The sequence below is a fragment of the Bos indicus x Bos taurus genome, chromosome 20 (assembly GCF_003369695.1).
Source record: "Bos indicus x Bos taurus breed Angus x Brahman F1 hybrid chromosome 20, Bos_hybrid_MaternalHap_v2.0, whole genome shotgun sequence".
In the NCBI taxonomy this organism is placed as follows: Eukaryota; Metazoa; Chordata; class Mammalia; order Artiodactyla; family Bovidae; genus Bos; species Bos indicus x Bos taurus.
Genome location: NC_040095.1, coordinates 62,353,529 through 62,379,121, shown reverse-complemented (window position 1 = coordinate 62,379,121; position 25,593 = coordinate 62,353,529). Strand labels below are relative to the sequence as shown.

The 25,593-nt window shown below is 45.2% G+C and overlaps 1 protein-coding gene across 2 annotated transcripts in view; it reads left to right on the top strand.

Moving 5' to 3' along the window:
* ANKRD33B (ankyrin repeat domain 33B) overlaps positions 1 to 25,593 on the top strand; it is a 101,723-nt gene that overhangs the window by 37,363 nt on the left and 38,767 nt on the right. For both annotated transcript variants that reach the window (XM_027520074.1, XM_027520073.1), the window contains exon 2: positions 24,410 to 24,539. In XM_027520074.1, the coding sequence (XP_027375875.1) occupies positions 24,410 to 24,539 (130 nt within the window). The remainder of the gene's footprint in view (positions 1 to 24,409; positions 24,540 to 25,593) is intronic.

Below are 25,593 nucleotides of genomic sequence, written 5' to 3'. Positions count from 1 at the left end.
GGTGGTCTAGCGGGTAAGAGTCTGCCTTGCAATGCGGGGGATGTGAGTTTGATCCCTGGCCAGGGAGCTAAGATTCCACATTCCTCAGGGCAATGAAACCTGTCCTGCAATGAAAGATCCTGTGTGTTGCAACTAAGACCTACACAGCCAAACAATAAATAAATGTTAAAAAAAACCAAACAGCTCCACATGCAAAGACCCAACACAGCCAAATAATACATAAATATTTTAAAAACCAAACGACTCCACATGCGTCCGTTCCCTTTGAAATTAACTAGACTTTGTGTCCCATACCATGAACCTCTGATTCAAGTTGAATGTCTCTCGTGTGTCCCTGCGAGGCTTCCTTTAATTGGCAGCAGATTTCTGGGCCTTGATTTGTTTACCGAGAGTCCTGAATGCTCTTGATGTGTTTCTTTTCTGGGCAGATAACGGATATTTTCTTAGGGCCCCGAGTCAGAAGCCAGCTCCCTCTCCTCTCATTCTCCCTGCCCCCCATGCCTGTGACCTCATCACTCTGGGGCTGGCTTCCCACGGCCTCGATGGAGTCCCATCTACCCCGGCCACTCAGAACGAAAGGGAAAGTGTCAGTCACTAAGTCCTGTCTGACTCTGTGACCCGTGGACCTCAGCCCGCCAGGCTCCTCTCTCCGTGGAATTCTCCAGGCAAGAATACTGGAGTGGGTTGCCATTGCCTCCTCCAGAGCGACTCAGGAGGTTTCTCAGCCCTGGTCCGGTTTTTCCTTCATCACACCCTTCCCAGCGCTATCAATGCCTTTCGGCTTTTTAACCAGGCTTTGTGGGAATAATTGTTTCTTGAGACATACTTTACTTACAGTAGAGTGCATAATAGATTCTTCTTGGGCAGCTGGGTGATTTTTGACACATTCTTGCTCTTGTGCAATCATGCCCCCAGCTCTGGTTAAAGAGCATTTGCTTCACTGTGGTAAGTTTCCTTTTATTCCCTCCTACCCAGGCCCGCCCTTCATATTTCTTTCGCCATGGGCTAGTCTAACCAGCCTGGGGGCGGCCGTGGAGTCAGAGTGTGTACTTCTTCCAGGTGAGACAGAATGGCTTTGAGATCTACCCAGGTTGTGTGCGGGCTTCCCAGGAGGCACAGTGTTAAAGAACCCGCCTCCCAGTGCAGGAGACGCAGGAGATGTGGGTTCGATCCCAGGATTGGGAAGACCCTGGACAAGAAAGCGGCAACCCACTCCAGAATTCTTGCCTGGAAAATCCCATGGACAGAGGAGCCTGGCGGGCTCAGTCCATGAGGTCACAAAGAGTTGGACATGACTGAGCATGCACACACACACACACACACATGCACACACACACACACACGTATGGGTATCCTCAAGCTGCTTTCTTTTCTTTTTTCATTTTCAACAGCTCTATTGAAGTATCATTCATAGTCCATATAATTTGTCCACTTAAGCTATAGAACTAAATTTTTTTGGCATATTCCATTATGAAAAATTTTAATGTGTAAAGAATATAACATAAAACCCCATTTTTAATGACTGTAACCAGCTTTCAGTTCAATGGCATGAATTACATTCACAATCTTGTTCAGTTGTCACTGCTAGCTGTTTCCAAGATTTGGTCATCACCCCAAGCAGAAACTCTGTAACCTTGGCAACAACTCCCCTTGCCCTCCTCCGCCTGGTTCTAGTAGCCTCTAGTCTACTTTCTGCTCTGTGCATTTGCCTAATCTAGATATTTCACACACACGGACTCATGCAACATTCACCCTTGCACGTCTGGCTTTTTTGACGTAGCACAGTGTCTTTAAGGTTCGCCATGTTGTAGCAGGGGTTAGAATTTCATCACTTAATTTAAAGGAATAGTAGTCTATTGGGTGGATGGAGCACATTTTGCTTATTCACTCATCTGTTAATGGACTCTTGGGTTTGTCCTGACTTTTGGCTACTATGAATAATCCTGTTATGAACATGGGTATACAAATATCTGTTTGAGTCCCTGCTTGAAATCCCTTTGGGCGTTTACCCAGGTGTGGAACTGCCAGATCATATGATACTTCTATGTTTAGCCTTCTGAGTAATGCCCCGGCTGTTTTCCATAGTGCCTGCACTATTTTACGTTCCTATCAGCTGTGCCCACGGGTTCCAGTTTCTCCATGGCCTTCCCTGTGGAGAAATTGCGCTTGGTAATCTCTGCTTGTTGTTGTTTTATTTTTATTTGTAACCATTCTGGTAGGCTTCTAAGATGTAGCCTGGTATGGGCAGTATGGAATCTCATTGTGGTTCTGGCCATTTGTGTATCTTTGGCTAAGTTGTCTTTTATGACATATAGTTTGCACACGGAGAAACACAAAACTCTTAAGGGTATGGGTCCATAAATTTTGACAGATGAATATAAGCATATAAATATCATCCAGATCAATATATATGATGTTTCCATTAACCGGGAAATTTCTCCCATATAATCACCCCCTTCACTGTTTTTTTATCACCATAGATCAATTTTGTCTGTCTTTGGATTTCATTAAATGGAAACAAATAGCAATGTACTTTTTTGTGTTTGGCTTATTTCATATCACGTAGTGAGTTTGAGTGGAGAAGGCAATGGCACCCCGCTCCAGTACTCTTGCCTGGAAAATCCCCTGGACGGAGGAGCCTGGTAGGCTACAGTCCATGGGGTCGAGGAGAGTTGGACACAACTGAGTGACTTCACTTTCACTTTTCACTTTCATGCATTGGAGAAGGAAATGGCAACCCACTCCAGTGTTCTTGCCTGGAGAATCCCAGGGACGGGGGGCCTGGTGGGCTGCCGTCTACGGGGTCTCACAGAGTCAGACACGACTGACGCGACTTAGCAGCAGCAGTGAGTTTGAGATCTATTGGTACTGTTGCCTGTATCAGAATTTAGTTTTGGTTGCTGAGTGGTGTTTCTAAGCTTGACTATAAGACAGTGTGCTTATCCAGTCTCTATCTCTCTTTTTATAACAGCTCTTTATTTTATTTATTTATTTTGGGTGCACCATGTTGCATCTGGAATCTTAGTTCCCTGACCAGGGATTGAACTCAGGCCCCCTGCATTGGGAGCATGGAGTCTTAACCACTGGACTGCCAGGAAGTCCCTGCTGAATGAATGTTTGGATTGTTTTTGATTTAAAGCGTCCCTAAACATTGGAGAGGGAAGTGCAACCCACTGCAGTATTCTTGCCTGGAAAATCCCATGGACAGAGGACCCTGGCAGGCTGCAGTCCGTAGGGTCACAAATAGTCAGACATGACTTAGCAACTGAGCATGCAAACATTCTTGTACACCTTTTTGTGTGGACATAGACTTTATTTCTTTTGGGACTATGCTTGTGAGTGGAATTGCTGGATCAGAAGGCAGACATGTGGTGTGTTTTATTAGAAACTGCCAGTTTCCCCATATGGTTGTCCCATTCAACACTCCCACCTGCTGGGCGCCCCATACCCTCACCAGCATTGGGTGTTGTCAATCTTTTTAATTTTAGTCGTTTTGGTGGGTGTATGGTGGTATCTCAGTGGGGTTTTAATTTGCATTTCCCTGATGACTAATGATATCAAGAACCTTCATATTTGGAAAAGGTTACAATTTAAATTTTTGAGTTAAAAAAAAAAAAAATCAAGTTACAAGACATTAATGAACACCTGGAGAACAGACATCCCTAAGCCCAGAATGTTCTGTTGAAGCTGTCCGCCCTGACAGCTATGAGTCAGACAGACAGATGTCAGTTTCCATTACATCTTAAATCACAAAGGAGTAAAAGGCGAGCGGGGAGGGCACAGATTTAACGAATATTTTGGAAATAAACAGCAGAAAAGGAGGAGGAGCTCCCCTTTCACCACCCCCACCCCCCCACCTGGCCTCCCATTTGAGAGGCAGGATTTTAGAAGGAAAATCTGCTCATGACACACCCTGCCTCAGACCGTGAGTGGTTCTCTGCTAGTGCTTCGGGCACAATTCAGATTTCTTAGCTCCTGTCAACACTCAGGACTTGGAGAGCTGTCTCCTCCTCCGTAGGCAGCCGGGTGAATCTGCTTGTGAGTTTCCTGATTCCCTACGAGCTGTCAGTCCCCAACCTTTGCTCATCTGACACTCGGACCACCATCTCCATCCTCCCTAGGACCCTGGGACTCCTGCCTTTGTTTGGCTGACCAGGCCCAGCTGTGTGGGTGCCAGTCCTTCCCCCGGTCTGGAAGTGTTTCCAGTCTTCTATCCCCTAGGGCCAGGCTGGTCTTCATTGTAGACTCTCTTGTCTCTTTCTCCAGACTGAATTTCCTAAGGGGGGCAGGCTGTCTGATTCCAAAGTTCGTCTTTGTCTTCTCAATACCACCCCACCCAGGTACCTGGAGAGGTTACTAGCTTGTTGGATGGTGACCAGTGCTCATGGTTGAGGGAGAGAGAGTTCTGGAAGCAGCGTCATCCTCCTCTCCTGGGAGCCTGCCTTCCACGGCGCTTGTTCTGTTTCATGCACTGTAGGGCTAACAGTCAATCTATCAGGCAGATACAGACCGCAGAGCCTTGCTATCTCACATTCTGTCTGTGGTCCCTCTGTCCTAGCCCAGGGATGCAATTTGCCAAAGGATGACTCAGGGTGAAGGATCAGAGAGCAGGTGGCAGACAGCCAATCAGGGGGTCATTTAAGGAAGTGCTGTCGGCACCTGGGCCAGGACTAGGTGAGAATTTGATACACATATGATGGGAACTGGACATGACGAGAAAGTGGATGCGCCTCCCAGAACTAGTCGGAATGCAAATTAACAGGGAAAGCAAGCTGAGCTCCGTTTCTGGGATCTGGGAGAAGTCTGTACCGTAGGCTCCCAGGTATAGCGATAGCAGCCATCATTCTTCCGAGAGCCCCAGCCTGTGCCCCGGGGGCTTCACATCTTTTGTCCTTTGGACCAGCCGTGGTCTTGTGAAATGCAGGTTCTGACCCATTAGGTCTGGGCCGGGGCCCAAGGATCTGCATTCCTAACAAGCTCTCAGGTGATGCTGCTGCTGCTGCTGGTACAAGAACCCTCGCTTTGAGTGGCCAGGGTCCAACCTGAACCAATCAGAACACAGTAGGTAGACTGGGGGAATAATTACCAGGTTGTTTATTCTTCATGCATTGGATTGGATTGTCCTAATCCCAGGTGGTGCTAATGGTAAAGAACCTGCCTGCCAATGCAGGAGACATAAGAGACGCAGATTCGATTCCTGGGTTGGGAAGTCCCCTGGAGGAGGGCACGGCAAACCACTCCAGTATTCTTGCCTGGAGAACCCCATGGACATAGGAACCTGGTGTGCTACGGTCCATAGGGTTGCAAAAGTCTGACAAAACTGAAGTGACTTAGTACTTAGCACAATTTATATCACTTTCTATGTGACCCAAACCCGTGTTTGTGCATCACAGACCTAATATTTGTGAAAAAGTGGCCTTGAAAAAAGTCGTAGAGTTTTATTATCACAAGTAGAACATGCCATTGTCAGAGCTTACAGCAGAGCAGCTGGAGTGAGAGGCACTTAGCTGAGTAAGTTAAACATCAACAAGGGTTTCAGTTCTTTGAGGTCAACATAATGGACAGCTTGGATTTCTTTCTTGAGACCTCATGGAGTGTTTTTGTAAGAGATGCATAAAGCTGATCATGATGTACAGATCCTGAAAGGTCCAGTTGGTTTTTCCTGTATTGATTGCTTACTCGATGGTAAAGTTATGTAAACTCTCCCCAATTCCTTCCAGAAAAGGAATAAGTAGCAGTTTTATCTTGCTTCTCCAGTTTCTTCCTGGTCTATGAATTTGCCACCGACTGTAAGCAGGAGATTGGGAAGCTTTATCAGAACTTTTCTTCCTTAAAAATTTAAAATTTTCTGATTATTAAATAGAAGTAAAGTCATAATAGGAAAACATGGGACTTTTTTACTACAGAAAAGTATAAAGAAAAAGAAGTCACCTGTATGTCACCATCCAGAATTTACTGAATTCTTGCTGCCACTTTTTTTGCATTATTGATACATAATTTTACAGACTAGTTTATTAAAGCATATATTTTCATTTTATAGTATGATTTCAGTCTTCCCTCATAACTGAAATTAATCTTTATATAACCTCATTTTTATTATTTGATCACATACAAGATTATGTAATAAAAATGTTCTTCAACTTTTTTAAATTTCTAAAGGAAAAAGTTTTTGAAAAAAAGGGAAAAAATGGCATTGTTTTCATGCGTTCTGAGAGTGTAATGAGTTTTAAGCCCCAAAGGGGAAATATTCTTAGCTGGTTTGTAGCATTAATTGTATGTCTCTGTAACCGGCATAATATTTAGTAGCTCTCAATAGTTATTAATGAAATACTGGTACATTTTATTTAATTATGTATTTCTTTGTAGAAGCATATGTTCAACCTGAATCTAAGGATCCAGTTCTTAGGATGAATTTGTTAACATATGTGTGGGCTTCAGAAGACTGTGATCGGATTTTGAAGTCTATCCTTAGGGCTTGCTGGTGTTTGGATTACTTATCTAATGCTGCCTGACATTGTAACTGAAAGTAGGGTCCAGCTGCTCACTACTCAAAAGCCAATAAAGAGGCCAAGTTGGTGGACAGGAAACGGACGTCTGTCCAAAGGTCGACTCCCCCCCACCCTGTCAATAGTCAGGGGGCTAGAGCTCTTGTATGCAGAGGGAGGGGCTCCATGCAGAAACAGCACAGTCAGCTCTGACAGTCATGGTGAAATTAGGCATCGATGGTCTGACCAGCGTCATGTTGGTTGTTTCGGGTGCAGTTAATCTTCAGTTCCGGGGTCCTTTTCTTCCAGTTTCTTTGAGGCCAATTCTCAGAACTGTGGCAGCTTACGTCATGGCTACAGACTGGTCACCATGCAGTTAACTTCTCCACCTGGTGGGGGTTTCAGTATCTACAAGACAGCCCACAGGAGGTGGTTCAGAATGTTATCTGTAGCCCGTGAGGAGGAAAGAGCCTTGACTACGCTTGATGATCAAACTATTTTTATGTGGTCCCCTTTGCCTGTTTTTCTCTGTTTCTGCCTGTTCCCATTTCTCTGATTAAACTTACTCTTTGGCCAAAGTTTTTCCATAGACAAAAGGAATGCAGAGGGCATGAGAGACAAGGACCATAGGGTCCTTCTCTGTTTCAACATCACCCCCAAATACAGTGACTTGAAAGACATTAGGGGCTTCCCTGATAGCTCAGTTGGTAAAGAATCTGCATGAAATGCCGGAGACCCCAGTTTGACTCCTGGGTCGGGAATATCCACTGGAGAAGGGATAGGCTACCCACTCCAGTATTTTTGGGCTTCCCTTGTGACTCAGCTGGTAAAGAATCCACCTGCAATGCCGGTGACTTGGGTTCGATCCCTGGGTTGGGAAGATCCCCCGGAGAAGGGAAAGTCTACCCACTCCAGTATTCTGGCCTGGAGAATCCCGTGGACTGTATAGTCCACGGGGTTGCAAAGAGTCGGACATGACTGAGCGACTTTCACTTAAAAAGATAATTAGCATTTATTTTTGTTCACAGTTTCCAAAACTCAGGAGTTCAAGGGCACCTTGGCTGGGCAGTTTTGACCCAAGATCTCGCATGAGATTGATATCAGATGTTGGCTGGGGCTGTAAGATCTGAAGGGGTGAGTGGGGCTGGAGGGCTACGACCCTGGTGTGTGTTCAGGTGAGGGGGCAGCCCACCCTGATGTGAACTCTTTCTCATTGAGAAGGTCAGTTTCTGCTCCTTTTTGTCTTCCGTATTTTTGCTCTTTCTGTTCTCTTTAAAGATCTCTGTTGAGCTTTGTATACCCATCATAAAAATTCCAAGCTTAAGTTCAAATAGATTAACTAAATAAATGGTGAGAGGAACATGTTATTATTGACAGTCACTGCCTTCAGGTCAACTGTTTGCAGGTGTGGCTTTCCAATACTGAATGCTTGTAAGAAGATTGTCTTAAAACCAGATATTATTGAGAAAATTAAACAAGCTTCTGGGGTATATAGCCTTTGGAATAGGAGTTGTTTTGTCAAAAGTTTTCACTTTCGTCTCAGGTTCAAAGGATTTGTTAACAAAATAAGCCACTCGTTGTATACAAATAAATACTACGAATATTTATTAGAGAATTATCTAGCATGCTTTCAATCTACTAACATTAAAAGAAAAGAGACCTATAAAGAGCAGAGAATATATCACCAGATTGGGTTTTGACCAACAGTTCTGGGAAGTTCCATGTCTCTGCACATCTGGAGTTCCAATTGGGAAAGGGTCCCAGGTAGCACGTCCACTCCGTGGGTGAGACTTCAAAGACTGCAGTTTGGGGTTCCCATTTGTAATTCCACAACAGAAATGCAAACTGATATCGTCATCAATCTGTGACTAAATTGCAAGCCTGGTTTCCTGTGAATGCTGTTTGTTTTGTCTTGTGAAACTTGGGATGTTACTAAGCCTGGGGCTTGGTTGGCCAGGTCTCCTCCAGGGGCTCAACAATCTCAAGATTTCTCTCCCATCTTATCTACAGCGCTGCAAGTCCTGTACTCCCAGCTGGCAGGTAGTCACAGTCACCCACCGTCAGGGCAGTGTCCAGGCAGGTTAGAAGCAAGGTCAGAGGCCTGCTCTGCTTTGTCTCTAAGCCTAAGCGAGACTATTCATTTAATTTCCCTAATAGGAGTATATAAACAAATTAAAAGTATTTGGAGTATTAAAAGTATCTGTATGTATGTATTTGGAGATATATATATATATATATATATGCATATGTGTGTGTGCTAAGTTGCTTCTGTTGTGTCTGACTCTTTGCAACCCCATGGACTGTAGCCCACCAGACTCCTCTGTCCATGGGATTCTCCAGGGAACAAGACTGGAGTCGGTTGTCATTCCCTCCTCCAGGGGCTCTTCTGACCCAGGGATTGAACCTGGGTCTCCTGCATTGCAGGCATATTCTTTACCATTTGAGCCACCAGGGTGGCTTCCTATATACATTTTATATATAATTAATTGGATTTGAACAAGAGACTATATATAATTGAACAAAGTAGTTTCCAAAAATCACTAACAATCTAAGATTATAAATCCAAACAAGTGGTTTGCATTGATAATAAAATTCACATTTTATGCAAAATTAGTCTACAGGGAAGTTGTTTTGAATTATAACAATCTTGAATTTATCCGTTTCTAATCTGAAGATAGAGGCTTCCTTGGCAGCTCAGTTGTAAAAATCCACCTGCCAGTGCAGGAGACCTGGGTTCAATCCCCGGATCAGGAAGATCCCCTGGAGAAGGAACTGGCAACCCACTCCAGTTGCCTGGAGAACACCAAGGACAGAGGAGCCTGGCAGGCTCAGTCCAGGGAGTTCCAAAGAGTCGGACATGACTTAGTGATTAAACAAAAACAACAAATCTAGAGGTAAGCCCTGCTGCTGAGAGAATTCTCCTGCTATAATTTTCTATGTTTTGTGTTTAGTAATATTTGTTTTATTTCTTTATTTAAAACAATTTATTAAGCATCTCTTTATTTAAAGCAGATGAGTGAAAATTAAGTATCACCTATAACCTCACTGCCAATATCATTTTCTTTGTATAATGAGAAAATGAGTGTGCCTCAAAAGGACATTGAAACAGATTTCAAATACAAAATACAGCCTCGAAGGCTCCTCTTTGCCTGTTTGTACTGAAGGTGACCAGTTAAATTTCTTCTATCCTCTTTCAGAAAAGTAAAAGATCTTTTACTAACAGTGTCATTGCAGGCACCATGCACACATTTTAGAAGTTCACTCCAAAAGAGGTTATGTCATACAACGTTGTCCCTTGGTATCCAAGGGTTAATTGGTTCCAGGACACTACCTCCCTCATTACCAAAATCCAAGGATGCTCAAGTCCCTTAAATAAAATGATGTATTATTTGCTTATAACCAATACAATTCTCCTATGTACTTTTAAATCACCTCTAGATTATGTATAATGTCTAATTCAATGTAAATGCTATGTAAATAGTTGACAAAACATAGCTATTCAAGTTTTGCTTTTGGAGCTTTCTGGAATTTTTTTTTCCCCCAAGTATTTTCCATCTGAAGTTTGTTGAATCCAGGGAGGTGGAATCGTGGATATGTAGGGCCGATTGTTCACTGTTCCTACCTGTGGTTCTTCTTTTTTTACTTACTGCTACCCTGTGAAGCTCTTTCCACATCAGCACGTGCTTTTTTGCCTCCTATTGGGGTCAACAAATACCCCACAGTGTGTGTGTTTCACTAGCCAGTCATCTTCCATGTATATTTGGGTGGTTTTCAGGTTTTTGCAGGTATAGATCTCTTGATGTACTTTTGATGTCCCTAAGAAGAAGCACAAGCTGGAATCAAGATTGCCGGGAGAAATATCAATAACCTCAGATATGCAGATGACACCACCCTTATGGCATAAAGTGAAGAGGAACTAAAAAGCCTCTTGATGAAAGTGAAAGTGGAGAGTGAAAAAGTTGGCTTAAAGCTCAACATTCAGAAAACGAAGATCATGGCATCTGGTCCCATCACTTCATGGGAAATAGATAGGGAAACAGTGGAAACAGTGTCAGACTTTATTTTGGGGGGCTCCAAAATCACTGCAGATGGTGATTGCAGCCATGAAATTAAAAGATGCTTACTCCTTGGAAGGAAAGTTATGACCAACCTAGATAGCATATTGAAAAGCAGAGACATTACTTTGCCAACAAAGGTCTGTCTAGTCAAGGCTATGGTTTTTCCAGTGGTCATGTATGGATGTGAGAGTTGGACTGTGAAGAAAGCTGAGCGCCAAAGAATTGAAGCTTTTGAACTGTGGTGTTGGAGAAGACTCTTGAGAGTCCCTTGGACTGCAAGGAGATCCAACCAATCCATTCTGAAGATCAGCCCTGAGATTTCTTTGGAAGGAATGATGCTAAAGCTGAAACTGCAGTACTTTGGCCACCTCATGCGAAGAGTTGACTCACTGGAAAAGACTCTGATGCTGGGAGGGATTGGGGGCAGGAGGAGAAGGGGACGACAGAGGATGAGGTGGCTGGATGGCATCACCGACTCGACGCACGTGAGTTTGGGTGAACTCCGGGAGTTGGTGATGGACAGGGAGGCCTGGCGTGCTGCTATTCATGGGGTCGCAGAGAGTCAGACATGACTGAGCGACTGAACTGAACTGAACTGAAGGTGAATCCTTGCAGTGGAATTCTGGGAACTGCTTTCGTTTTCTTTGCTTTTGGATGTTGCTTTCATATCTATATTATCCAGCCTCAGATCTGGCTGTGCCAGCCTAGGGTGATGCTTACCACACTAAAGGCAATTGTCTTCTTTGAGGTCTTCCCAAGACCTTGAGTCATTTCCTTACTTAAAGGTGGAAGTAAGATAAAAAGCCCAGAGCTCATGACACCTCATGTCAGTGCTGCAGTTCAAAGTTGAGTTCTTGTCCTGGTGGGAGATTCTGACACATCTCAGGGGTGTTTCATTCATTCAGAAAGTGTTCATTCAGTGTCTTGTAGATACCAGGCACGGGGGGAAAGGTTAAAAAAGCTCCATGATGAGCTCTCCGTTTTGAGTTCATCTTCCAGTAAGGAGTGGAGTGTGCGGGGAAGTCCAATGAGAGCATCAGAAAATAGGCAGTTAAAGGGTTTGACCCAGGATGTGTAGGAGAATCTGATGAGTGACAGGTGGGCTGAGTGATGAAGCCTGGCAGGTCTGCAAAGGTTCGAGGCAAGAAACTGAGGGAGGCATAGTTACAAGGCATGACCCTGGGGAGAACCCAACCAGGGGGCTCAGTTCAGAAGCCTATGCTCTGGCGCTAAATGGTATTCATGGAACAGTGATTTCCAGGCTGGTGTGCTGGCCTTGTGTAAGATGTTTTTGGAATATGTGGCATGACATCGTTACCAAATTTTCATTTTTCATGCCAGGAAAGAAATTAAAAAGCTAATAATAAATTGCCTATCCCTGTTATTTTATAAAGGAAAGTACATTTTATGGCCAATTAAGTAGTAAAGACATAATCTTAAAGGACAATTCTTCCCAAGGAAAAAATAGTCACTATTGGCACGTTTATAAATACATACTACTATGTTGTAGATGGTAACTGTTGACACATTTATAGATATGCATATGTGGTTGTTGTTCAGTCGTTAGTCATGTTTTACTCTTTGCAACCCCATGGACTGCAACACACCAGGCTTCCCTGACCTTCTCTATCTCCTGGAGTTTGCTCAAACTCATGTCCATTGAGTCGGTGATGCCATCCCGCCATCTCATCCTCTGCTGCCCTCTTAGTTTGCCTTCAAATACATAGGTCTCACCAGCTACATTAACAAAAGCTGATATTTCGTCATAATTGTTTCAAATTTCTGCCAGAAATCAACATGCCAGGGGACTTCCCTGGTGGTCCAGTGTCTAAGACTCCAGGTTCCCAATGCGAGGGGCCTGGGTTCCATCCCTGGTCAGGAAACTAGATCCCATGTAGGTGTTTGTTATATTTCTGTTTTAGTTTGCTCGGTGTTGGAATTTTTGCCACGGGGTTGGTGGTAGCTAGTGCGAACAGGTGGTCAGGTGCTGTGTCTGGTTCTGTCTGGTTCCCCAGGGTCAAGCTGATCCCTGGCACAATCAGCCCTCAGGAAGCGTTTGTTACAGGAGCTGTGCAAAGCCTGCGGTGTTCCTTACTGTGATGGGCTGCTGAGAATGCTGAGGCCACATCCTGCAGTGGGAAAACCCCTGGAGATCTGCCTGATGGCCAGTGGTCACCCCCATGCCCCACTCCCCCTGCACCAGACCTGGACATGCCCTTTTCCCTTCCTCCAGACTTGTAATAGCACTCCACAGAGACTAATCCAGCTCAAGTGCGTTTACAGGGAAACTGATGTCATAGCATGTAAATTGCATGCAAATCTGAATGCCTGGGGAGTTGAGAGGAAGCTTGCTGCCTGTGCTTAGTGGTTGACTTCATTCAGCAGCCCTGGCTCAGTCGCCAAGGGTTTGCCTTCCCAGCACCGTTTCATAAAGAAGAATTTAAGACCTGCAGTGATGGGCTTCTCCGCAAGCTGTGTGTGTGTGTGTGTGTGTGTGAGAGTGTATCCCCCACACAACAGAGGGCACCCTCTCTCACAATCATTCCAGACTGTGCTCAGTCACTAAGTCGTGTCCTACTCTGTGACCCCATAAACTATAGCCCGTCAGGCTGCTCTGTCCATGGGATTCTCCAGGCAAGAATACTGCAGTGGTTTGCCATTTCCTCCTCCAGGGGATCTTCCCGACCCAAGGATTGAACCCACATCTCCTGCGTCTCTTGCCTTGGCTTTACCATGGAGCCATCTGGGAAGCCCCATTCCAGGTTAGGCCCATGTAAGGGATTCCTGTCTGCGGAGCTGACCTTATAGCCTCTTTATACCCATCATTTCTTTCTATAATATGTTGAAATAATGAGCTAATGTCATGGGAAATTAGAATTATTAAGCCCTTTATAAGATACCCCTTTCCTTCGGAATCTTGTTGGGAGAAGAGCTTAACAAGATGGTTAGAAGGTGTTTTCAAAAGACTTTCAGAATGGAGAATGCAAGTCAGCCTTCTTGCACGATTTGTGTATCCACATCACTGAGCCAGGCTGAACCACAAAGCCAGTCCCTCATGGGGACCTTGTCTCTCTTACAACACTGTATTTGCTGTAACCAAGTAGTATAATTTATTTTCACCATGGATCTCCACCTTCATCCCCCAGTGGAATATATTCTTTTCTTAGGCCTTGATACTAATTTGCACTGTCTTTCAAGTTAACAGAGGAAAACTTTGCTGCAGTTTTTTAGTGCTAGAAGGCCAGCCCAGCAGCTGTTTTATGATGTTTGTCTGACAGATTTTCAGGCTCACGGACAGCCTTTCTCTGAGGTTATGGGCTTTACTGCTCACCTGCCATCTGTCCCCTGACTGCATCAGCTATCCCAGCTATAAACATGGCTCTGGGGACCTGGTAACAGGTCTCAGAGTGCAATGTCCTGTCACACGTATCAGCAAATGTGGGTTTTATTTTTGTTTTGTGTGCAGTTTTGTTGTTGTTTTGACTGCACCTCGTGGCTTACAGGATCTTAGTTCCCCAATCAGGGATCGAACCTGGGCCCCAGCAGTGAAAGCACCGAGTCCTAGCCACTGGACTGCCAGGGAATTCCTGCCAATGTTTCACGAGATACATGAAGCCTAACCCACACTGACAAAGTAATAGTTTCGATGAGAGTTATTTAAGTCTGCAAGTTCAGGCTGTTGATTAAAAAAAAAAAAAAAAAATCACCACCTGAAAGTTGAGAGTTGTGTTTTATTTGGTGGGAATTTATAGGACTTTAAGCCTGGCAGAGAGCATCTCAAGGAACCCTCGGGGAGGAGCCAGGTTATGTAGAAGTTTTGCAACAAAGGACAAAGTCTGAACAGCAGAAGATTATTGTTAATTAAAGAAAACCAGATAACCCGAAGTATGGAATTTAGTGCTTTTCTATGTATGGGAAGATGCAAGAGTCTGGGCGCCCTGAGATCATTCCTTTGATAGGCACCTCAGCTGTCTGGGGCCAGTGTCCTGAGTTTTCACATCCTGAGTTTCCTTGGGGCTCACCATAGGGAGTGGCTACAGTCTGATGGCTGCTAGATGGCAGGTGTTCTTTCCTGGCTGAGTTCCCCCTGGGTTCACCAACTTGCTGTCCCTGGTGGCTGCAATCACTGGTGACTCTGCCGTCCTTGTTTACTGATGTGGCAGGAAATATTCCTGTTCTCAAGGCAACGTTACTGTAATAGCTGCTGGGCTCCTTTGATGTTTACTTCACTAGGTCTCCTCCGATTCTTTGTGACCCCACGGACTGTAGCCCACCAGGTTCCTCTGTCTATGGGATTTTTCAGGCAAAAATACTGGAGTGGGTTGGCCATTTCTTTCTCCAGGGGATATTTTTGACTCAGGGATTGGACCTATGTCTCCTGCATTGGCAGGCAGATTCTTTACCACTGGCGCTACCATTGGAAGCCCTCACCAATGAAAGTGATGGTGCAAAGTTCAAATCCATTTGCCGTCTAAAAAGAAACTGTTTACCAAAGTTCTAGTACTAGTTTATGTATTCAGCAAGGATATATCAGCCTAGCTGTGTTCTTGGGGCCAGGGACCTGGCAGTGACCATCCTGGAATTAACTTTCTTGTCATGATGCTTAATCATAAATGAGATTATTGAAACAATGCCCAACACATTTTACCTAACAAATCATGCCCACGATAGTGGTCATGCATGGTTGCCTTTTAGAAATATATCTTGAAGAGCCGACTCACTGGAAAGGACCCTGATGCTGGGAAAGATTGAAGGCAAAAGGAGAAGAGGGTGGCAGAGGAGGACATCTGTTAGATAGCATCACTGACTCAATTAGACACGAATTTCAGCAGACTCTGGAAGATAGTGAAGGACAGGGAAACCTGGTATGCTGCAGTCCATGGGGTCGCAAAGATTCGAACACGACTTAGTGGCTGAACAATGACAAACATCCTTAGAGGACCAGAATCCTGAATTTCTTTCATAAGGTCACATAAACTTTTCCCTGCTCCTATTGGTGGTATTATTATGGAGAAAGGAATTTTATAGAAATAAAAAATTTTCGATTAACTGACGTTTACTATCTTTCTTCTGAACTTTGAAGAATTGCACTATGAATGGTGAAATGTTTTCTTACAATTGGAAATGGGCAACGTCCCCTTTCTTCTGTATTATCGGGAATTACTCCGTTACGGTGCCATATGGCTGTGGGGTTTGCATGTGCATTTTGGTGCCTCAGTCTCTCCCCTCGCTGTTTGTGAGCTCCGGTTTCTCCTGCCCATTGCCCCCCCTCCCCTCTTCACAGATGGTTCTCTCTCTCTTTTCTTAGTTGTTTACAGTTGTTGCGATAAAACTGTATTTCCTTATGAGACTTATTAATGTAAATACTGTTTGCTTTCTTGTTTTTCATTGTGAATTAAAATCATGTAAGTTCCTCATGAATATGGCTTTGTTTTAGAGGATTCTAATTGTACCAAAGGGTTTCCCTGGTGGTTGAGTGGTAAAGAATCTGCCTGCCAGTGCGGGAGACATGGGTTCAATCCCTGAAATCAGGAAGATCCCCTGGAGAAGGAAATGGCAACCTACTCCAGTATTCTTGCCTGGGAGATCTCCATGGACAGAGGAGCCTGGCAAGCATGGTGTCATCCATGGGGTGGCAGAGAGTCCAACTTGACTTAGCAACTGAACAACCAGTGACTAAACAACCACAACAATTATACCGAAACCGTGAAAAGAAAAATGAGTTCTCTGAAATGTTCCATCCCCAGTGACCTTGTATTCATCAGGGGTCTCCAGAGAGCTAGAACCAGAAGAGAGTGTGTGTATCTACAGATATATAGAGATACACATAGTTAGATGTGTGTGCTCAGTCGCTCAGTCATGTCTGACTCTTTGTGACCCTGTGGACAAACTGTAACCCGCCAGGCTCCTCTGTACATAAATACACACATGTTGATTTAGAGAGATATAGCCATATAGGTGATGAGATTTATCCATAGCTGTCCATTTATGTCTGTATTTCTATATATGAGGGAGGGATAGAGAGATTTATTTCAAGGAATTGGTTCACACAATTATGGAAGGTTGGGTAAGCCAAAATCTGCAGGTTAACTGGCAGGCTGGAGACCCAGGGGAGAATTGTAGTTTAGGCCCAAAGGCAGTCTGCTAGCAGAATTCCTTCTTGCTTGGGGGAGATCAGTCTTTTTCTATTCAGGCCCACAACTGATTGGATGAGGCCCACCCACATCATGGAGGTTCAGTTCAGTTCAGTTCAGTCGCTCAGTCATGTCCGACTCTTTGCGACCCCATGGACTGAAGCATGCCAGGCCTCCCTGTCCATCACCAACTCCTGGAGTTTACCCAAACTCATGTCCATCACGTTGGTGATGCCATCCAACCATCTCATCCTCTGTCATCCCCTTCTCCTCCTGCCCTCAATCTTTCCCAGCATCAGGGTCTTTTCCAGTAAGTCAGTTCTTTGCATCAGGTGGCCAAAGTATTGGAGTTTCAGCTTCAGCATGAGTCCTTCCAATGACTATTCAGGACTGCTTTCCTTTAGGGTGGACTGGTTGGATCTCCTTGCTGTCCAAGGGACTCTCAAGAGTCTTCACCATTTAGCATCTACTGATTTAAATGTTAATCTCATCCAAAAAATGCTTTCACAGAAATATTTAGAATAATGTTTGATGAAATATCTGAGTACACATAAAATTAACTCTCTTCCATTCCCCTTTTATCTTGGTGTAATCCTTCTAAGTGTTTTGTGTCCATTTTCATGTGTGTGTGTGTATGTGTGTGTGTTGAGAGGTTTAACACATTTAGAGGATGATCTTTTTTCTCTCCCTCCCCCTTAGTCTGTTAATATAATAAATGATGTTGTTAGAAAATGTCAGACACTCAGTCGTGTCAGATTTGCAACACCATGGACTGCAGCCCTCCAAGCTCCTCTGTCCACGAGACTCTCCAGGCCAGCATACTGGAGTGAGTTGCCATGCCCTCCTCCAGGGGATCTTCCCAACACAGGGATCGAACCCAGGTCTCCTGCATTGCAGACGGGTTCTTTACTGTCTGAGCCACCCAAGGAGGCTAGTGTTATACATCCTTTCTTTATTTTTTTTCTTTTAAAATTTTTTTGATGTGGACAATTTTTTAAAAACCTTTATTGAATTTGTTAAAATTTTGCTTCTGTTTTATGTTTTGGTTTTTTGTCTATGAGGCATTAGCTCCCGGACCAGGGATTGAACCTGCAATCTGTCCATTGGAAGGTGAAGTCTTAACCATGAGACTGCCAGGGAAGTACCTATATCATCCCTTCTTCCTGCAAGGAATGGGGTTTTGGTTTGTTTATCTTTGTTTTTTGATGTACAGATGCTTACAGTTTTTAAGCAAAAACAGTTTGACATTTTGGTGGTTGTTGCTCAGCCTTTTTCACTATATGTGGGCTTTGAAAATTATGGCTGTACTTGGAGGACCTCGAGTTTCTAGCTGATCTCCATATGGGGGCTTCCACTTGTAGGTAGCTTACTTTTATTTTACTCTAATAACATTTTATTCTCATAAATGCTTTGCTTGTAATTTAAAAAATAAACTATCTGTGGCCTCAGAGAACCACGTGCCAAGTGGGCTTCTGTGGATTCAGCAGGGGGACAGTACTTTCCTTTGCAACAGTCCTTTGTTGAATGGTGTTGGGAGGCCACGGTCTGGGGTCGCCACTGTACCTCTCCTTCTAGCTTCCTGTAAGGGGTACCAAGATGCTCCAGACGAAACAGAGTTTGTGTGTGTGTATTAGTTGCTCAGTTGTGTCTGACTGTTTGGGACCCCATGGACTGTAGCTCACCAGGCTCCTCTGTCCATGGAATTCTCCAGGCAAGAATATTGGAGTAGGTAGCGATTCCCTTCTCCAGGGGATCTTCCCAACACAGGGATTGAACCTGGGTCTCGTGCATTGCAGGCAGATTCTTTACCATCTGAGCTACGAGGGAAGCCCCCCGAAGAGTTTAAGTTATAGCTAAATGCTAGTTTTAAAAATGCAAATGTCAGATATTTGGGACAGATTCCCAGAAAATAGGAGAAAAAGGCAATGATTTTTTGTTGTTGTTGCTTTGGGTTTGTTTTAAAATAATTGTATTTGTTTTTGACTGTGCGGAGTCTTCTTGCTGTGTAGGCTTTTTCCTCTTGCGGTGAGCAGGGGCTGCTCTCCAGTTGTGGTCCGCAGCCTTCTCACTGCAGTGACTTCTCTTGTTGTGAAGCACGGGCTCTGGCATCCACAGGCTTCAACAGTTGCCCACCTGGGCTCTAGAGCACGGGCCTGATAGTTGCTCCGTGGTGAGCGGGATCTTCCTGGACCAGGGATCGAACCCGTGTCTCCTGCATTGGCAGGCAGATTCTGTACTTCTGAGCCACCAGGGAAGTCCCAGCTAATGATTTTTAATATTGTGGAAGTTTCTGTGGAGACTAGAGCTACTACTTCTGTGTTCAGCACCATTTTATCCTGAGCCCTTATATTTCGTTATCTGTGTTTTTTTCTGATAATCTTCACTTCTGACTTAAGGTCATGCTAAGAGTTCCAAGGCCATTCTCAGGAGGGGCCTATGTACATTTGGGGAAAGCTTACCTTAAGGGCTGGAAGGGTTGTGATTCTAGAAAAGACCCTTCTTGTTGGGGTAGAAGAGTGGGGGTGAGGATGATTCGAAAGAATCAAGAACTTCAGGAACCCTGGGGAGCATTTCTCTATTCATTACTTGCCAAAAGAAATTCTTCCTTTTAATATGGAATTCTTTTTTTTTTTTCCTTTTGGCCACACCACCACATGGCTTCTGGGATCTTAGTTCCCAGACTAGGGATTGAACCTGAGCCCTCCCCAGTGAAAGTGTGGCTTCTTAACCACTGGACCGCCAGAGAACTCCCCGAATCTTACCTAAGCGTTGGATGGCAGGATTAGCAAAGGCAGATGTCCTTTCAGATGTTTCTGAAGCACAGGTTTGCAATATATATTTAAAAAAAAACAAACTTTCAAAATAACTCTTTCCTTTAATCCAGAAATACTACTTCTAAGAATGTCTCTTGAGGAAAATAAGAAATGATATGCACACAGCCTCAGCTCTAGGAATTTTCAAGGCAGGTTTGACTCATAATAGTGAAAAATGGGAAACAATCTCAAGTCCAAGAGTAGAAATCCATTAAATTACTAAGATTCTGCCATATGTATAATGTCCCACAGCCGCTGGAAATGTTGACACACAGGTACTTTTGTTACTGTGTATTTCTGACAAACATACAGCAAATAGTCTTGTGTTTTGGTTTACATTTTTTTTTTTAAAGTATGTGTGTGATTGTGTGTCTGGACTGAAAACTTTTTTTTCTAATCTATATTTTTGGATTTTTTTTTTCCTGTGGTAAATCTGAACTTCTTATGGAATTATATAAAAAGGAAGTGGCTATATTTTGTACAACATGCCTCATTTGTAAGTCAGGAGGAGATTGTAGAATATTTGAGAAATACTATCATCCAAAGAAGTTCAAGGGGAGTCTCACATCCTCTGGGCCATTGCAGAGAGTCAACAGGTTAGCTGGTGGGATGGAGGTGTTGGTAGCAGTGAACTCTGGTTATCAGAGACACAGAAAGCTTGTAAGTTAGAGCCTGGCTGGGCTGACTCCATGCTCCTTTCTCCTTTAAATTAAATTATTGTGAAATATTTCATCCTATAGATAGAATGACCTGTTTCAAAGATTGGATAAGCAAGAAGGAATGAAATAGCCTTTACTGTAGTCACAGAATTATACAGCTCATTTGGCTGCAGTATGAATGTCAGCATTAAAGAATCAATAGTGTTCTTTAAAACTTCAAAAATTGTAATGCTTGACATTTAGTATAGTATATTGGGAGAGCAACTTGGAGCCTTATTGAAATAAGCAGGGGGGTTGCTCACCTCTTCTCCTCATTCCATGAAAAAATACATTCTTATTAAAAATCTGGTACAAATAACAATTACTGAAGCCCGAGGGCCCTAGAGCCGGTGCTCCACAACAAGGGAAGCCCCTGCAGTGAACAGCCTGGGCACTGCCACTAGAGAGGAGTCCCCGCCCACCACCACTGGAGCAGAGTCCCCGCCCACCGGCACTGGAGAGGAGTCCCCGCCCACCGCCACTAGAGAGGGGTCCCCGCCCACCGCCACTGGAGCAAAGTCCCCGCCCACCGCCACTAGAGATGAGTCCCCGCCCACCACCGCTAGAGAAAGCATGTGTGCATCAGCAAAGACCCAGTGTAGAAAAAAAAAAAAAAAATCTGGTAAAAAGAGCTGGGCCACCTGGGGTTGTCCTAAACTTCAGCTTTGCATCCCCAAGCGCTGGTGGGTGCAGCTGGCAAGGCTCAGTCACCTGCTCATTCACTCCTGATTTCTAACTCTGGGGTTTATTTTGGGATCTCACTGAATCCTTTGTTGCAAAGTGCCTTGATCACCTTTGGCCGCTGTAAGGAAACATCATAAAATAGGTTTTTGTGACCCCACGGACCATACCATCCATGAAATTCCCCAGGCCAGAATATTGGAATGGGTAGCCTTTCCCTTCTCCAGGCGATCTTCCCAACCCAGGGATCGAACTCAGGTCTCCCGCATTTCAGGCAGATTCCTTACCAGCTGAGCCACAAGGGAAGCCCGACAACAGGAAGCTTAACAACAGGAATTTATTTCTCAGGGTTCTGGAGGCTAGAAATCTGTGGTCAGGGTGCCGGCACGTGGGGCTTTTGTCCTGATCCTGGTGCACAGTGACCACCTGCATTTTCGTCTGTCCAGCATCTGCAGGAGTCCCTTGTGGGGTCTTTTTTTCTCATGCCAAGCATGTGGATTTCTCTGACACCAAATCCATGTTGTTTTTCTACACCAGTTCTCCAGTTCTCCAACCTCAGCAGGGTGTCCAACAGTCCAATTCAATTCTGACACTGTCTAGAGTCAGTGGGGACCCGTGGGTTCAGGGCTCAGTCCCACAAGGCCGCCCCCACCTCAGATGCAAGTCGTAAGAATCAGGGGCCTCCTTCTGACTGACTGGCTATAAATTTAGGGGTTCCCACAGCCCTTCCTTGGGTTCAGTAATTTGTGAGAATGACTCACACAACTTGAGAAAGTGCTTTAAGTCCCACTGCGTGTGTGCTCAGTTGCTCAGTTGTGTCTGACTCTGTGCGACCCCATGGACTGTAGCCCGCCAGGCTCCTCTGTCCATGGGATTTCCCAGGCAAGCATACTGGAGTGGGTTGCCATGTCCTCCTCCAGGGGATCTTCCTGACCCAGGGACCGAACGTGATTCTCTTGCATCGGCAGGTGGATTCGTTACCACTGAATCACCAGGGAAGCCCCTTAAGTCCTATTACTGCTTTATTATAAAGGCTGCAACTCGGGAACAGAAGCACAGATGGAAGAAAAGCACCAGGTGTGGGGGCAGGGTTGTGGGACTTCCTTACCCTCTCTAGAAGCTCCCCCTCCCAGCACCGCGAAGTGTTCACCAATGCAGAAGCTCTCTGCACCCTGTTGTTTCAAATGTTACGGGGGTTTCATTAAGTAGGCATGGTCTGTACAGCTGTTGAATCATTAGTGATTGGTCTCAGTTTTCAATCCTTCTCTACTCCACCCCAGAGATAGGAGTGGGTATGTGGGGGGAGCAGTGGAACTAACAGATCAACCCTTCTAAGCTTTCTAGAAACCAGCTCCAACCTGAAGCCACCTGGCACCCACCTCCACCGTGAGTCATCTCATCAGCATACAAAAACTGAATTCCAAGGGCCTTAGGAGCTGTGTGTGTGGCTGAGGGGAATGGGAACACCACACCCCTGACTCTCCACTCTTCAGTCAGTCAATTCAGTCACTCAGTTGTGTCTGACTCTTCATGACCCCATGGACTGCAGCACGCCAGGCCTCCCTGTCCATTACCAACTCTTGGAGCTTGCTCAAACTCATGTCCATTGAATCGGTGATGCCATCCAACCATCTCATCCTCTGTCGTCCCCTTCTCCTCCTGCCTTCAATCTTTCCCAGCATCAGCGTCTTTTCTAATGAGTCAGTTCTTTGCATCAGGTGGCCAAAGGATTGGAGCTTCAGCTTCAGCATTGGTCCTTCCAATGAATATTCAGGACTGATTTCCTTTAGGATGGACTGGTTGGATCTCCTTGCAGTCCAAGGGACTCTCAAGAGTCTTCTCCAACACCACAGTTCAAAAGCATCAATTCTTCAGCGCTCAGCTTTCTTTACAGTCCAACTCTCACATCCATACATGACCACTGGAAAAACCATAGCCTTGACGAGACGGACCTTTGTTGGCAAAGTAATGTCTCTGCTTCTTAATATGCTGTCTAGGTTGGTCAAAGCTTTTCTTCCAAGGAGCAATCATCTTTTAATTTCATGGATTAAATGAAAGTGATTTGATTTTAATCAAATCTGCAGTGATTTTGGAGCCCAAGAAAATAAAGTCTCTCACTGTTTGCATTGTTTCCCCATCTATTTGCCATGAATTGATAGGACTGGATCCCATGATCTTAGTTTTCTGAGTTTGAGTTTTAAGGCAACTTTTTCAGTCTTTTCTTTCACTTTCATCAAGAGGCTCTTTAGTTCTTCACTTTCTGTCATAAGGGTTGGTGTCATCATATCTCAACCATCATATCTGAAGTTATTGATATTTCTCCCAGCAATCTTGATTCTAGCTTGTGCTTCATCCAGCCTGGGATTTCACATGATATACTCTGCATATAAGTTAAATAAGCAGGGTGACAATATACAGGTTTGATGTATTCCTTTCCCGATTGGGAACCAGTCTGTTGTTCCATGTCCAGTTCTAACTGTTGCTTCTTGACCTGCATACAGATTTCTCAGGAGGCAGGTCAGGTGGTCTGGTACTCCCATTTCTTTAAGAAGTTTCCACAGTTTGTTGTGATCCACCCAAAGGCTTTGGCGAAGTCAGTAAAACAGAAAACTGTTACTACTTGAATAGAAAACTCGGTTGATTTCTACCCAACAGCCAGAATTTAATGCAGGTGATTGACAGCGGACTGCCCCAATCACTCCCCATCTCACTGAGAGCAAACTCTAGTGTTGCCCTGACCACTGAGACCACCTGTGGTCAGCAACCTGCAGGCTTGTCCCTGGGTGGCCAGACCTGGCCCTCTGTCTGCACCTTCCCCCTCCACGTCCCCTTGGCATCTTCTTCCACCTCCTCTGTCCATAGCCGATGTCCCATCTCAGTGAACCCTCCCGTGCACAGTGGACCCTGGTCTCACAACCTCCCTGACCCGAGGAGTCTACTTTATAACACATTCACGTCTTAGGTCTGTAGCGGATGCCTTTTCCTCCGGTTAGAATGGAATGCAAATTATTGGTATCTGGCAACTCTGCAAGGAAGTAAGAGACTTCCGTTTGGCAGGCTTCCCCAGCTTCTGGAGCTGGATGAGAAATAAATCTATGTTGAGGTGGGATCGTGATAAAGGCAAGAAATAGTTAAATGCAAGACATTTTATAAATAAATAAATATTTAAGCATAATGAGAACCACTTTTCTCACTGTTGACAAAGGGAATTGCATTCATGGCAAGGAAGAAAAACTAGAAAGAACCCAGTGAGGTTGGGTTAAAATCAGTTGTTGATATGAATGTAAAAACAAACAACAGCAACAACAAAGAATGGAATGCAAGTGCCCTGAGGGCAGGGCATACCCGAAAGTGTCTGGGCACAGCGCTCCCCACACATGTGAGAACAGACCATGGCCGGCTGCTCCAGCTGGATGCTGAGAACTGAAACTGGGTCCTTGACCTCTCACCCCTGCTCGCCCTGCCCACTGGGATGCTGGCAGGGTCTGCAGTGATGATGCTCGCTCTGCCCTTCTGACCCACTTCCCTCTTCATTTCTAGACCGGCCTTATTGTCGCCTGCTACCACGGCTTTGTGGATACTGTGGTGATCTTAGCAGAGTGCCCCCATGTTGATGTCAACTGGCAGGACAGCGAGGGGAACACGGCCCTCATCACGGCTGCCCAGGCAGGTAAGACCGAGCTTCACCTTCCCTCCCCAGAGCCCACGAGGTCGGACCAGGGCCCCCAGGCCATGGGGGGCCTGCACTTGACCTCAGCTCCTGAGACTGGTGTCGCAAGTGTGTCACTGATCAGAGGTCATGCTTTACTGCTGAGAAGGACAGGAAAGGGTCGAGGGTGGGTGCATTCTGTTTGTGCATTTGGGACAGTGTGTTGCTGAGTCCACGCCTGCACTGCTGTCTGCAGGACAGGACAGTCAGTCCAGAGACACGGGTTGGAGCAAGGAATAGTGACTTTATTCAAAAAGCCAGAAGACCGAGGAGATGGTGGACGAGGGCCCCCAAAGAACCATCTTACCCAAGTTAGAATTTAGGCTCATTTTTACTAAAAGGGGAGAGGGGTGTGTGTGGCTGGTCGCTTACAACCTTCTTGGTGCTAGAATCCTCTGTTCTTGCGGCTGTCTGAGCAGGTCTGGTCACAAGGTTCCTGTAAATCTCCACCAGGACAATTGTTATTTTCTGCTCTGCCACCCTTAATCTCTATATGAATGGAAACGTGTTACACTTTTAAAGGTCAGAGCCTTGAGAATGGGCCGTCCTGTACAGTTCAGGCCTAGGCAGCATTGTCTTACAAAAGGTGGAGATCCAGCATGACTAAGCACGGGCCTCGGAGCACAGGGGTTGCGCTGAAAGGAATAGACCCAGTGTGGAGTCAGGTCTGTTCTCTGTTACAAGTGCAGTTTACCCGCTGGTGCGGGACTCAGTGTGGGGCGGAATTAGCTCTGCAACTGCCCGAAGCCTTTGACCGTGAAACTGTACTGGACACCCAGCTTCCACGTCAGCTCTCCTAGAGCCTAACACCCCACCAGTGCTCGGAGACCCAGGGTCCGAAAGATGCTGGTGAACTCATGAGTGGGAGAGACCCTAGTGACAGTTAATGTATAAAATGTGGACACATTTAGGAGATAACTTTGCACTTTGCCTGGAGATGTAGAGAAAAACCAGGGGCTTCTTGCTGAGAGGGTGTTAGCATGACAAGGTGGGGCTTGTTAGTGAGAGCACCTTG